The sequence below is a fragment of the Loxodonta africana genome, chromosome 3 (genome assembly GCF_030014295.1).
Source record: "Loxodonta africana isolate mLoxAfr1 chromosome 3, mLoxAfr1.hap2, whole genome shotgun sequence".
In the NCBI taxonomy this organism is placed as follows: Eukaryota; Metazoa; Chordata; class Mammalia; order Proboscidea; family Elephantidae; genus Loxodonta; species Loxodonta africana.
The window spans coordinates 152,903,758-152,916,320 of record NC_087344.1 but is presented as its reverse complement, the minus strand read 5'-3'; the positions used below and the strand labels follow the sequence as shown (position 1 = coordinate 152,916,320).

At 40.9% G+C, this 12,563-nt stretch overlaps 1 protein-coding gene across 4 annotated transcripts in view; it reads right to left on the bottom strand.

The window, feature by feature from the left end:
- Positions 1 to 12,563, bottom strand: part of LIX1L (limb and CNS expressed 1 like) — a 72,847-nt gene that overhangs the window by 47,919 nt on the left and 12,365 nt on the right. For all 4 annotated transcript variants that reach the window (XM_064282340.1, XM_064282338.1, XM_023541034.2 and 1 more), the window contains exons 3-10: positions 11,803 to 11,943; positions 7,638 to 7,733; positions 6,840 to 6,917; positions 1,473 to 6,502; positions 1,050 to 1,088; positions 835 to 911; positions 499 to 635; positions 44 to 184 (exon numbers count right to left, since the gene is read on the bottom strand). In XM_064282340.1, the coding sequence (XP_064138410.1) occupies positions 6,260 to 6,502; positions 6,840 to 6,917; positions 7,638 to 7,733; positions 11,803 to 11,943 (558 nt within the window). In that variant the 3' untranslated portion in view covers positions 44 to 184; positions 499 to 635; positions 835 to 911; positions 1,050 to 1,088; positions 1,473 to 6,259. The remainder of the gene's footprint in view (positions 1 to 43; positions 185 to 498; positions 636 to 834; positions 912 to 1,049; positions 1,089 to 1,472; positions 6,503 to 6,839; positions 6,918 to 7,637; positions 7,734 to 11,802; positions 11,944 to 12,563) is intronic.

Here is a 12,563-nt window from a genome sequence, read left to right as displayed (position 1 = left end):
TCACATTCCCTTACCAAGACAGTCACTCCCCTCTCCACCATACCTCCTCTTGTTCTTGGACAGACCCCAAACAAAACGTCTATCGACACTGATGGGCTGGCTGTCCCATCGAATCCTGGCCACTGAGTCCCTCCACGGCAGCCTGGACCTCCTTGTATGTTTCATACTCAACTAGAGTATATCCCTGGGGGATGTAAAAAGACAGATCTCGAAACTCTCCTATGTCACCAAGAATCACTGGGTATCATCTTCCACATATTTAAGTTCAACTTAAACAGAAAAATCTACAAGCTTAAACAAATTAACGTATGTCATTTAACCCTGTTGTCCATGTAACACATTTGTTTTTCTGTATCTGTTTCTTTACCATGCCTAAAACAATCAATTTCCGATGTCATTTCCTTCAACTTTTCTCTTGGTGAAGCGTATCAAATACAAAGGAACACGCCACTAATTCTAAGGGTTATATGGGAAGGCAGGCAATGAAATGTCACACACCTTCAGATATCTTGTTCACCTGTTCAGGTTGAGGTGGATATTTTTTATTTCCCCATATTCTGCAAATCTGTCATGGATGTCTTCTTCGGTGGTTTCCTCACACATTCCAATAACAAAGACAATCCAGCCTTCAACAGCTGTCAGTCTGGCAGTGGGGAAGACAGAGATGGTCCAAATGCAAGGAAAAAAAAAAACTCTAGATAAGACTGTGAGAGTAAAGACACTGCAGGCTCCACTGTTTTCTTACGCTATCTCTGACCTCATTCCTACACGGTTTTATCTTACAGGTCCTAACTGCTTAAGGACACAGAACCCCACAGGTTCCACTTCACTCACAGCACTGTGGTCCGGGTTCACGCCATCCTGCTCCACGCTGTCATAGTCTTCACGCATCCGAGCTCGGGACCCCTCTTCTGTAAGGAATGCACACCAGATCACCAGGAATTCCCCTCTTATCCCACCATTCCCCATGACTCTGCAGGGGGGTCTCCAAAACTCGTAGCTCCCGCCCTCCTAGACCACTGCACCCCATTTTCCCCACACTCGCTCACCGAAACCAAAGCCGTGATCTTTCCGTTTCTTTGCTTTTTCTATTGATGGTCACAAAAAACAAGAGAATGAGTAACAAAGACAAAAACCATTTATAAAAACTGCCTATTTTTCAAGACAATATCTAAAGTGAGAATCCCACCGCCTGCAGTCCCAGTCCCTTCCCGGTCCCAGCCCGTCCTCCCAAAGGGGGTGGAGCCTCTAATCCTGGCTCCCACTCTCCCCTCCGGGGAGAACGGAGACTATGCTTTCCTAGGACACTCTTCCCTCGCTCCTCCCCCGCTTCCCGCAGCCGCCTCTACTGTCCTCACCGTCCCCATCCTCATCCATGGGGAAGTCCTCGTCCCCGGCCTCATGAAGACCCAGCACCTTCGATACCCTGCCTTTGTTCTAGCTCTCGTCCACGCCACCCAGGCTCTAGGCACCTGGGAAACTGTCGCGGAGCGGAAAGGTCCCCAGTCAAGTTGACCAATCAAAAGCCAACTCTAAATTCCTTATCCGGCGCAGTGTAAAATACGCAAATAGACGCGGGTCTCAGTCGGGAAGACAACGGAAGTGATCCGGTAGCCATCTTGGGCAGGTCGTGAGCTGGCTGCAGCAGCAGCACTGTGACGGTCAAACTATGGGGGAGTAGGCGGGGCCAGCCACTCCCACTTAATAAAGCCACGGGGGAGGACGGTTGGCAGTCAAGTCCAGCCTCATTTCTTAGAGAATTGCTTTCAGTCGCTTTTTACCCCATGTAGCATATGGGGGTTGAAGGAAGTTTTTCCTGTCAAAACTTTCAGGTTTATACCGTTTCCGAGGAGCAGTATAATCTGTGAAAACAGTTTTTTGTTTTTTTTTTAATCTTAAATAGTTCAGTCAGTAATAATGGGTCAAAAAGCTACTTTGTAATGCACTGCAGCACGGAATATCTTTCTTAAGCTAACAAACCTTACTGCTGTTGAAATACAATTGGTGAGACCGGTATCAATGTTTTTTTAAGTTAAACTGCTCCCAAACTCTCCTTACCACCTCTGAGGAGTCATGGCCTTAAACATGCATGGTATAGGTATTCCATGTCTGAAAACCTAGGGTTTAGGCAAAATGCATTTATCACCAAAATTGTGTAATCCCAATGTAGGCCTTCAACACTAGTGGACCGCAAGTTCAGTTATTTATTTATTTATTAATCAAACCTATGAATGCTTGTGATTATGGCAGGACAAATAATTGCATTATCTACAATCATTTCTGTTATGATTGGTATCAGAGACAGTGCTATGACAGTACAAAGTGAATTTCTAATAGGACTCAGGAAAAGGAAGATGAATGTTAGGAAGGGCTTTGCATTAGAACTAGGCCTTTAAGGCTTTTTCAATCAAAGCAGTTGTACTGACGCTAGGAGATACTAATCCACTCTCCTCAGTAGGTAGAGTGATCCTTTTCAAAATCAGTATTCACATGACTACTAAAAATCTTTCTCTTGCTTTCTGTTGGATTTAGAATAAAAATTCAAACTTGCACAGCCTGCTCTGCCTATGTCTCTAACCTCTCCCCCACTACCATTCTTCCCCTCACCTGTGAAGCTCTTGCTACACTTTCCCTCTACTATGGGCTTGCATGCTCTTCCCCATCTCAGGGTTTTTGCACCTTCTGTTCCTGATGCTCTTTCTCCATCTCTTCACATGCCTGACCATCTTCATCCTTTAAGTCCCAATACTACTCTCACCTGAAGGCATCTTCTCCACCTTCCTATTCTTCAACCTGTTTATCTTCATCAAACCCGTTGCCGTCAAGTTGATTTTGACTCAGTGACCCTACAGGACAGAGTAGAACTACCCCACAGGGTTTCCAAGGAGCTGGCTGGTGGATTCGAACTGTTCACCTTTTGGTTATCAGCCTGAGCTCTTAACCACTGTACCACCGTGGCTTCTTATTTCCATCACAGAACTTAAATTAGAATCTTTAATTACCTTGTTTACTTTTAACTTGTTTAATGTCTGTTTTTCCCCTTAGAATGTAAGCCTCAGAGCAGAGACTCATAAATTTACAACTGTATCTCCAAACTTTATCTAAGTGCCTGGCTCATAGTAGACATGTGGTAAATATTCATTGAATGGGTGAGTATCAGAATGGCAAGAAATTCTATATGGATGATGTTGCATGACTGGGAAATTAAGCCAGAATTACAGTTTAGGGTCAAAATGTATGCCACGCTTAGGGTTTTGGAATTTACCCTGTAAGCAAGAAATTTCTCTACTTCAAAAATAAGTATTTATGATCTTTAATATGTGCAAATAGTCTTTTACTATTTTTTTACTTAGTATTTTTCCTTAAATAGACTGACTTTTTAAACATAAATTTACATTAAAAGAAAATTTTAATATTGCTACCATAAATGGAAAACTATTATTTTTCTACTAGAAATTGAAATAAAAGCCTAACAACTAAAACTAAAAAATGTTTGTCTATCTACCATCTAAAATCATCTCAGGTAACACCAAGGATTCACATCTAAGACTTTAGGAAATACTGCTGAATGTGAAGATGGGTAAATGATGGTTTAAGCAAGTGTTTTAGAAAGAAATCTGTGGGTGATGTGGAGGGAGTTAAGAATGGAGACAGAGACCTGTTAGGAAGCTATTACAGTGGTCCAGCCCAGAGATCCTAAGGACATGAACTGTAGGAGATAGAGTGACTGGATAACAGTAGGGAACACGAAGTGAACCTGAGGTTTCTAGCTTAGATAACTAGGTAGGTAATGATTCCAATAACAGATATGGGGAGTCAAAGAGGATCAAGTGTGGAGAAGATGAGTTTTATTTTTAACATATGAGTTTAAAGTTCTTGTGGCATATTCAGGTGGTAATGTCCAATAGGTGGAAATATAAAGCTCAAAACAGGTTAACACAGAAGAAACAGATTTGAGAATAATGTATATAGTGGAGTTGAAGCCATTACGCAGGTAAGAATGCCAGTGGGAGTGGGTAGAGCTATTGGAGAAAGGGCCAAGGACAGAACCCAAAGTCCCCACAGGTTTAGAAAAGGGAGAAAGGGCTGGGCAGGCTCCCTTTTCCCAGTAGTACAATCTTATTTCTACCTGCCCCCCCCCAAAAAAAAACTAATAAAAAATTCACTTTTAGTATATATGTGAGAGAAAGGGTCATTTTTTTTTTTTAACTCTTCTGATATATACCCATTGCTGTTCAGTCGATTCCGACTCATAGCGACCCTATAGGACAGAGTAGAACTGCTCCATAGGGTTTCCAAGGAGCAGCTGGTAGATTTGAACTGCTGACCTTTTGGTTAGCAGACATAGCTCTTAACCACTGCACCACCAGGGCTCCAATAGGTTTCAAGAAAGAGTCAATCTGGCTCACTAGACAAAATTCTATTTTTAATTGTATAAAGTTATACACATAAGTACATAGAAAATACTGAAAAGATAAGAAAACCCTTTAACACCAAATGGACAGATTAGGGTACAATTTTTCTCAAGTTCTTTGAGATCTTAATGGTTGGTGTTCGAGAAAAATAATAAGCCCAGGAAATCCAAAGAAAAATTCTTGCCATAATTCATACCCCTTAACACTTCTTCCCAGAGAAAGGAGCATAGGAGAATTTGGAGAGTTTATGACTTCTGGGTTATGAACAACAATAAAAATAGAATAGACACACCTATTATTTAATGCAGATTAGTAGCCTCTACTCCATCCTCACATGTGCTTCATAGAGAGGGGCTTGAAGAATTCAAGGAAGCCCCTTTCAAGCACTAACACAACCGTAGCTGGATTACTTTATATCTGACCCCCTATGTCCTGATCACCAAGATGATTTCAAAAGCAAGAAAGCTGCCTTTCGTCTTGTCCATATCTGATCCACAATAGCAAACTGAGAGCTACCTCCTATTTCTAAAAGCAAAGTCTGTATAGTTGTTAAATGGAAAGCCCAACTGCAGGAGCAATAAACTTCCCCAAGCTCAATTTAGAAAATACACCGAGCAATATATTATAAAGCAGATCACAGAAATAAGGAGAAAATATATCTTTGATAAAAATCTCAAAATATTCTCTAAAAGGAGAATTTCCCATGAGAGAGGAGGGGGAATATCACAGTATTAAAACACAACTAGCTGACCATTGATTCTCTTTCCCCCTTGTAGTCTCCCAAGGTTCCAATAAGGAAATGTCATAATACCAAAGTCTCACCTAACTTTCCGGATCAACTCATTTTCTAATAATCAGTGTGGAGGAAGAGTAAAACATTGAAAACAAATGAGAATCTAAGGTTACATACATCTACGGTAGTAAATAGCAGCAACTTGGTGGAAACGAGTAGAACATGGCCCTTACCAAATAGGACAGATAATGTTTCCAAAGAGTAAAATGATGGGAGGAGAGGAAGAAGGAAGAACTAAATACAGGGCTTGACTAAGCTGGGTGAGCAGTGGAGGACGAGTAAGAAAGGAATATTTCAAGATTAAGCAACTTTAACCCTGACCTCTTCTGCAGTGTGGAGTGCACCCAGAAATCTGGAGTACTGATATGGTATAGATACACCTCGGGGGCAACCTAGATAGTAAAGCCCCATGAATTATGTTTATAATTCCTTTTGTTCCTGGGAACTTTCTCAGGAGTAATTTAAAAATAAACCAGATAATAAGGCAAGCCTCAATAATAATGAAGCCTAAAAATAAAGTAGCATTTGGAGGTAGGGAAGGAGTTGGGTGGTAGAGGTGGTGATGGTGGGGTCTAGGGTGGGAAAGATCTAATTACTGGAGGAACAACTTGGTACCAAGCCAAGCAGGTTTAGCTCAAGGCTTCATACTCATGCTCTGTTTGAATCTAAAAGAAAGCAAGAATGAGGGTGAGTGTGGGGCACATACTCCTTATTCAGGCTACCTGTCCTTTTAAAAGATGGAGATGTGAACACTTAGTCAATCATTCTGTGCTACTGAAATTTGGGAGTATGAGAGCCAGCAAAGCTCCAAAGACAGCCTTCTCATAAATTGGAGTGGGGATGTTTCCAATGAAACTACATCCAAATGCTGGAAATAAGAAATGGGATTTTTTAGCACATAGGAATCCAGGTGTAGAATTTATACATATATATATATATATCTATATTTGAAAGTATAAAATTGAGAAAGTATGTACAGAAAGCATCCTAAGTCTTAGAAAGGAGACATAAAAAAGGACCAGGAGAGGATGGGATGTACGTGGGTAGATGCTTAGCAGTTGGAAGAATGCATATTGCCCAACTGCCCAGCAGCCAGCATGAGAATATCTTTCTTCTCCTTGTGGAAGCGCAGCTCCTTGCCTGCCAGCCTCGCTTCATCCAGCTCTCGCTCAGTGGAGGCCAGCTCTCTAGACAGTGCCCCGGGCACACTCTGCTCCCGGCTCACCCAGTCCAATGCCATTTGGTGGCGAATATCATCATCCAGAGCTCGGTGTGAATAATGTGCCAACACCTCCTGGTGGGGGAGGGGAATGTGAAGGTCACCAACAAGGTAAAGGTTCATATCACACTGATCAACTGGGCCTAGAAACTCTTAGCCTTGGAGTCTTAACTGAAGTCAGCACCTAAAGCCTCCTAAGTTGATTCTTAAAGGGAACTTCCCAGTTGGGAAGGCAAGACAGGCAAAAGAATCACAGATAAGATTTGAATAGGAAAGATCATAGGAGTGAAAAGAGTGCTTAAGTAAGGCTTCCAGTATTTACAGCCTGGTAGCCAAAGGCCTGTATATTTCTAACAGCAGCCACCTGAAAATGGTCCTCTGCCAGACTCCCCCACCCATAAAATCTCCTTACCTGCCGAGAGCACTGTCTTTCCCTCATGGCCTTAAGGCTGCCATTCCAGTGCAGCAGTTGGAAAACGGTCATTAGCTCCTGGGGGAAGAAGATATGAAGTGCCAGGACAGTGATTTTAAAGTGTGAGGATACATACGAATTACACGAGGAGCCTTTTACAAAATGTATTTGTGAAAGCTTTTCTCATTACCAATTACAATATGACCCTGGGAGAAGGAACATATTTATAATCTTCTCTCCTTCCTTCCCAATTGAGTTTCAATGAATTAGAGATAAGTAGGACTGGACTGGGTTTTTTAGGAGGCATTAACCATTTCTCTGATTGGAAATACTAGATCTTAACTTTAGAGGAATTATGGGGACTACATGTTTTTAAAAATCCTCATTAAAATCAGAAGGCACCTATTGTTGGGCAAAGACAGCTTGCTTAGACGGAATGTTATTTATATTTGAAAAGTATCAGGCAGTGAAAATTAGATTCAATGCAAAGTTTTCTAGACAGAAAAATTTAAGGAGGAGTTGGAATGGCTTACTGTTCCAATGAGACCCATTCACAGGGAGAACCAGTGCACAAAGTATATGAATTTTTTAAAATGCATTTATGTAGTGCTTTATTGATTATAAAGTACTTTTATGCAAGCAATTCTGAACAGTGTTATGGCCTGTGAGGTTACGCATCTGAGGAAAACAGGGAGCAAAAGGGAATGGGAAGAATGGCTCAATTAGGGTAAAAGAATGCAGGCCATGGAAGCAGGCTAAGCCAGGTTATTAGAGCCAGGGAAGTAGGTGGAACAGTACCTGGAACTCCAACATTGACTTGCCCTTGTTGGATTCCAACATGAAACGAAAAGCACCAATCCCTGTATTTGGGTTGTCAGCCTCCTCCCTGTTGCCCTGGTAACAGAGGAAAGAAGACGACAAATAGGTTTTCAGTCAGGACTTTTATTACCTAGAGCAGCGATGTCCAATTGAAATACAATGCAAGCTGCATATTTTTTTTCTTAAATTGCACTTTAGGTGAAAGTTTACAGTGCAAACTAGTTTCTCATTAAACAATTAATACACATATTGTTTTGTGACATTGGTTGCCAACCCCACGACATGTCAACGCTCTCTCCTTCTCAACCTTGGGTTCCTCATTACCAGCTTTCCTGTCCCCTCCTGCCTTCTTATCCTTGTCCCTGGGCTGGTGCCCATTTAGTCTCATTTTATTTTATGGGCCTGTCTAATCTTTGGCTGAAGGGTGAACCTCAGGAGTGACTTCATTACTGAGCATGTCTGGGGGCCATGCTCTCGGGGTTTCTCCAGTCTCTGTAAGGCCAGTAAGTCTGGTCTTTTTGTGTGTGTGTGTGAGTTAGAATTTTGTTCTACATTTTTCTCAGCTCTGTCCAGGACCCTCTATTGTGATCCCTGTCAGGGCAGTCAGTGGTGGTAGCTGGGCACCATCTAGTTGTGCTGGACTCAGTCTGCTGGAGGCCGTGGTACTTGTGGTACAAGCCACATATTTAATTTTAAGTTTTCTAGTAGCCATATTCAAATAAAAATAAACAGGTAAAGTTAATTTTAATAATATATTTTCTTTAACCCAATGTAAAAAAAAATTTTTTTTAGTCAAAATATTATTTCAACTGTATATAAAATACAGTGAAATATTTTACATTTTTTTCTCATACTAAGTCTTAAATCTTGTGTCTATTTTACACTTACAGCACACCCCAAATAGTACTAACCACATTTCAAGCGCTCAATAGCTATATGTGGCTAGTGGCACCCCTAGTGGTCAGCACCCCTAGAGGGCTCCAAGTCCATCACACATTTTAACTGGAGTGATAAAAAACCAAACCCTTTGCCTTGGAGTCAATTCTGACTCATAGCAACCGTATCACTGGGGTAATAGATAAAGGTTAATCTGATTTTCCCTGTTTTACAAAGGGGAAACACTGAGGCACAGAAAGAGCCCTGATTTAGCAAAAAAAACAGAATGAGTACATTAAGCACAGAGGATTAGACTAGCCTAGAGGACAAATGGGTAAATGCATTTTAAAGGGAAACAGTAGGAAGCAGAAGCATGGGAAATTCTGGGTACCAGTTTAGCCTTCTGGACATTTGCCTAGTGTGTCTTCTATTGGTTACCTGACCCTGCAGGGGTAGAACTACGACATGTTGTCCCACTTTCAAGCCTAATGTATATGAAAAGTAATACACTATAGATGTTACGAGAATGGACTAGTCATTTGGCCTTGGTGAAGTCATTTAACCTTTCTGTCCCTCGGTTTCCTCATCTGTACAATGGGAATAATCACAGACACACTTTATAGGGTTGTTTTGAGGACTAAGTAAATATAGTAAAACTTTGCCAAAATGGATAAGTATGATTTAAAAACTTCAATTGTATAAAATGTGGGTACATTATTGTACTGGACCTGATGTCCAGTTACACAATCCAAATCCATCTGGTACCAGCTGTGTTTTGGTGCCATTTGGTGGTGTTTTTTCTCTCCGGCTTAAATATTACTGAGGGTAATTCTAGATCCTGGAGCTGGCTGGGACTTTCAAAACAGAGGCATCTCCTAGTTTATTGATGACCCTTTTATCAACCTGTACTAGGCGAATAGGGCCAGGAGACTAATGGGAACACAGGTAACCAGCTTCTTCCCCCATTTCCTGAGAAGTTGCCCTCTCTTTTCAGCCAGTTCCACATATTCCCTCACCCCTAAGCTAATAACACCCAAAGAATGCCAAGGAACATCAAGGAATGCCAAAGAACTTCAGAGGTCACTGACAAGGCAGGACTCCCTCTAGCGCCACACTCTGAGTGTGGACTTGGAGCCTCCTGAACTGTGGGAAAATAAACTCCTGTTCTTTAAAGCTACCCACTTGTGGTATTTTTTGTTACGGCAGTACCAGGTAACTAAGACATCCTTGATCTACGGAATCAGCTAGCCCTGAAATCTGCTCTGCGTGTGGACTTCTGTCATGTTAGATAATAAATTCCTTCCTTTACTTACTTCCCTAAGTCAGCTCGAAGTGATATTTTCTGTTACTTGCATCTAAAGGCATCTAAACAGGCAACATGTGCTAAGCACTTAAATAGATTATCTCTTTTATCCTCGTAATAACCCTACATGATAAGTATAATTTTTATCATATTTTCTAGGTGAAGAAACTGAAATTCAGATTAAATAACTTGCTTAAAGTCACATGGGTAGGAGAACCATAATTTCAAAACAATCAATTCAGAGTCCATGCTCATAATTATTACATATCCTGTCTCCATTATCCAAAATAATGTTTCATTTTATAATATACTAGGTGACTTAAGAGTAGTAAATGTACTTTACTAATTTTAATTGCCTTTAATTAATACAAAAAAAAAAGAAAGAAAAACAGATGGGTCTTAGGTAACAGAGGAAAGTCCATCTATGATTTTAAATGCTTAACAAATAATCCACAAAACAGATAACTGAGGCAATTTAGTATATGCAGTTACATCTTCCACAACAGTTAAGCACTCAGCCGCTAACTGAATGGTTGGTAGTTCAAACCCACCCAGCAGCTCCATGGGAGAAAGACCTGGCGGTCTGCTTCCATAAAGATTATAGCCTAGAAAACTCGATGGGGCAGTTCTACTCTGCCACATGGGGTCATTATGAGTCACAATCTACTTGATGGCACCTAACAACAACAACAACAATTATAAGCCAAAAAAGCAAACCCGTTGCCATCAAGTCAACTCTGACTCACACCAACCCTATAGGACAGAGTAGAACTGCTACATAGGGTTTCCAAGGAGCAGCTGGTGGATTCAAAGTGCCCACCTTTTGGTTAGTAGCCAAACTCTTAACTAATGTGCCACCAGGGCTGCAACTAAAAGCAAAGGGAAGAGAAATAGAAAATTGGTCTGACTTTATTGCATTATCAATGAATTTGTGGGGAGGGAGAAGGCACTTTTAATTTCTAAGATGCCTAAGCTAGAAAAGGTATAGAAGTCTGCTCATGTTCCAGTCTTGGTTCTACCACTTACTAGCTACGTCACTTTAGGCAAATTACTTCACTTCTGTGTTTTTTATTTTCTCATCTGTTTTAAAACAGGGGTAATAATAGTACTTATACCTTATACCTCATAGGATCATAGTTATGATCAAATAAGATAAAATACATATAATTACCTAAAACAGTACCTAAAAAAAAAACAGTACCTAACACAACGTAAATATTCAGTTAGGATTACAAAAACCAAACCAAACCCATTGCCATCGAGTCAATTCCAATTCTTGGAGTAGAACTGCCCCACAGGGTTTCTAAGGAGTGGCTGGTAGGTTTGAACTGCCAGTTTTTAGGTTAGCAGCCAAACTCTTAACTACTATGCCACTAGTGCTCCCTATTAGGATTAGATATGGTTATTATTGTCATCATTATTTCAAGGAACAGGTATTATTTTTAAAAAGAGTACATAAATTATCCTCCCCATCCTAGAAAGGAAAAAACTCAAGATGCTGTATCATAAAGGGACTCTTTATTAATAAGATAAAGTAATGAAGGCAAGAGACAAGTGAGAAGAAAAAAGAGGCACATAAAAAAAGAACACCGAGGGAAGAAGGAACTAAGTCTTACACCAAAATTGGGAAAAGCAAATTCAAGCTCAAATTTTATTTTGGCATATCACTAAAATTCCATAAATCTTGAATTAAAGGTTTCTAGATACCTTTTTTTTTTTTTAGATACCAAAGGCACGCAACGAAAACAACAAAACAACAACAAATACATAAGCACGCAGAAAGAATTAGAGACTCAGACATACGGCGCATGTAACACAAAGATTGACAAAGAATAAACAGGAAGAACAGAGACATAGGCAGGAAGGAAAAGAAGAATTCATTCACTGTTCCCCGGCAATTTACAAGACTCAACAGGCCAGTTCTCCCATCCCCCCTCTCCTTCCTTCCAACTCCAAATAACTTACATTGAAAGATGCCAAGGCCTCAGAGACACTCTTCTCAATGAACTCATCAGTGATTCTCCGGGAAGGATGTTCATTAAACACAGAGTTCATTAGTGCAATCTTTGCTGCACTCCGCCGGGCCTCAGCTTTTGTGGGGCAAAACTAGGCAGGGGAGAGAAAGAGAAGATATATGTCTATGTGTGTCTGAGAGAGAGGAAGGAGCAGTGGGAGGGAAACACTTGAGATAGAAGACACTTGGACTGCCTTTGGATAAATCAATTGTGTTCAACATACTCTCCGAAATTTTGATTGTAAAATGGTTGGGGTGTGTGGAAATACAATTTTGATTCAACATCCTGAAGCCATTAAGGAGCTGGAGAATGCTGTAGCCCATGCCAAATTGAACGCAGAATAAGGAAGGCTGCTGAAGTCAGCATATAATCAACAGACATGAAAAATACCCCCGTTTAAATTGTCAACAGAATTAATCACTCAAAAGCCAGATTCTGGCCATACTGTAAGAAATCTGTACCTTGTTCTCTTGTTGTATGGACAGGCAAGGTTTTCTTGGATCCCTCTACAAAACCCATGATTAGAACAAAGCCATGCCGAGACTGCTTCTGCAGAGGGGGCCTCCAGTCTCTGTGGGAGGCGCCCGTCTGGATTCTTGGACTTCACTTTTAGCTGCGAGCTTGCATTTCCCCAATAATGCAGTAAGCCAAAGGAGCTACCCCTGAACAGGGTCTAAGGTCTGAAGAAGGAATTTATAGTCTTTTATATTT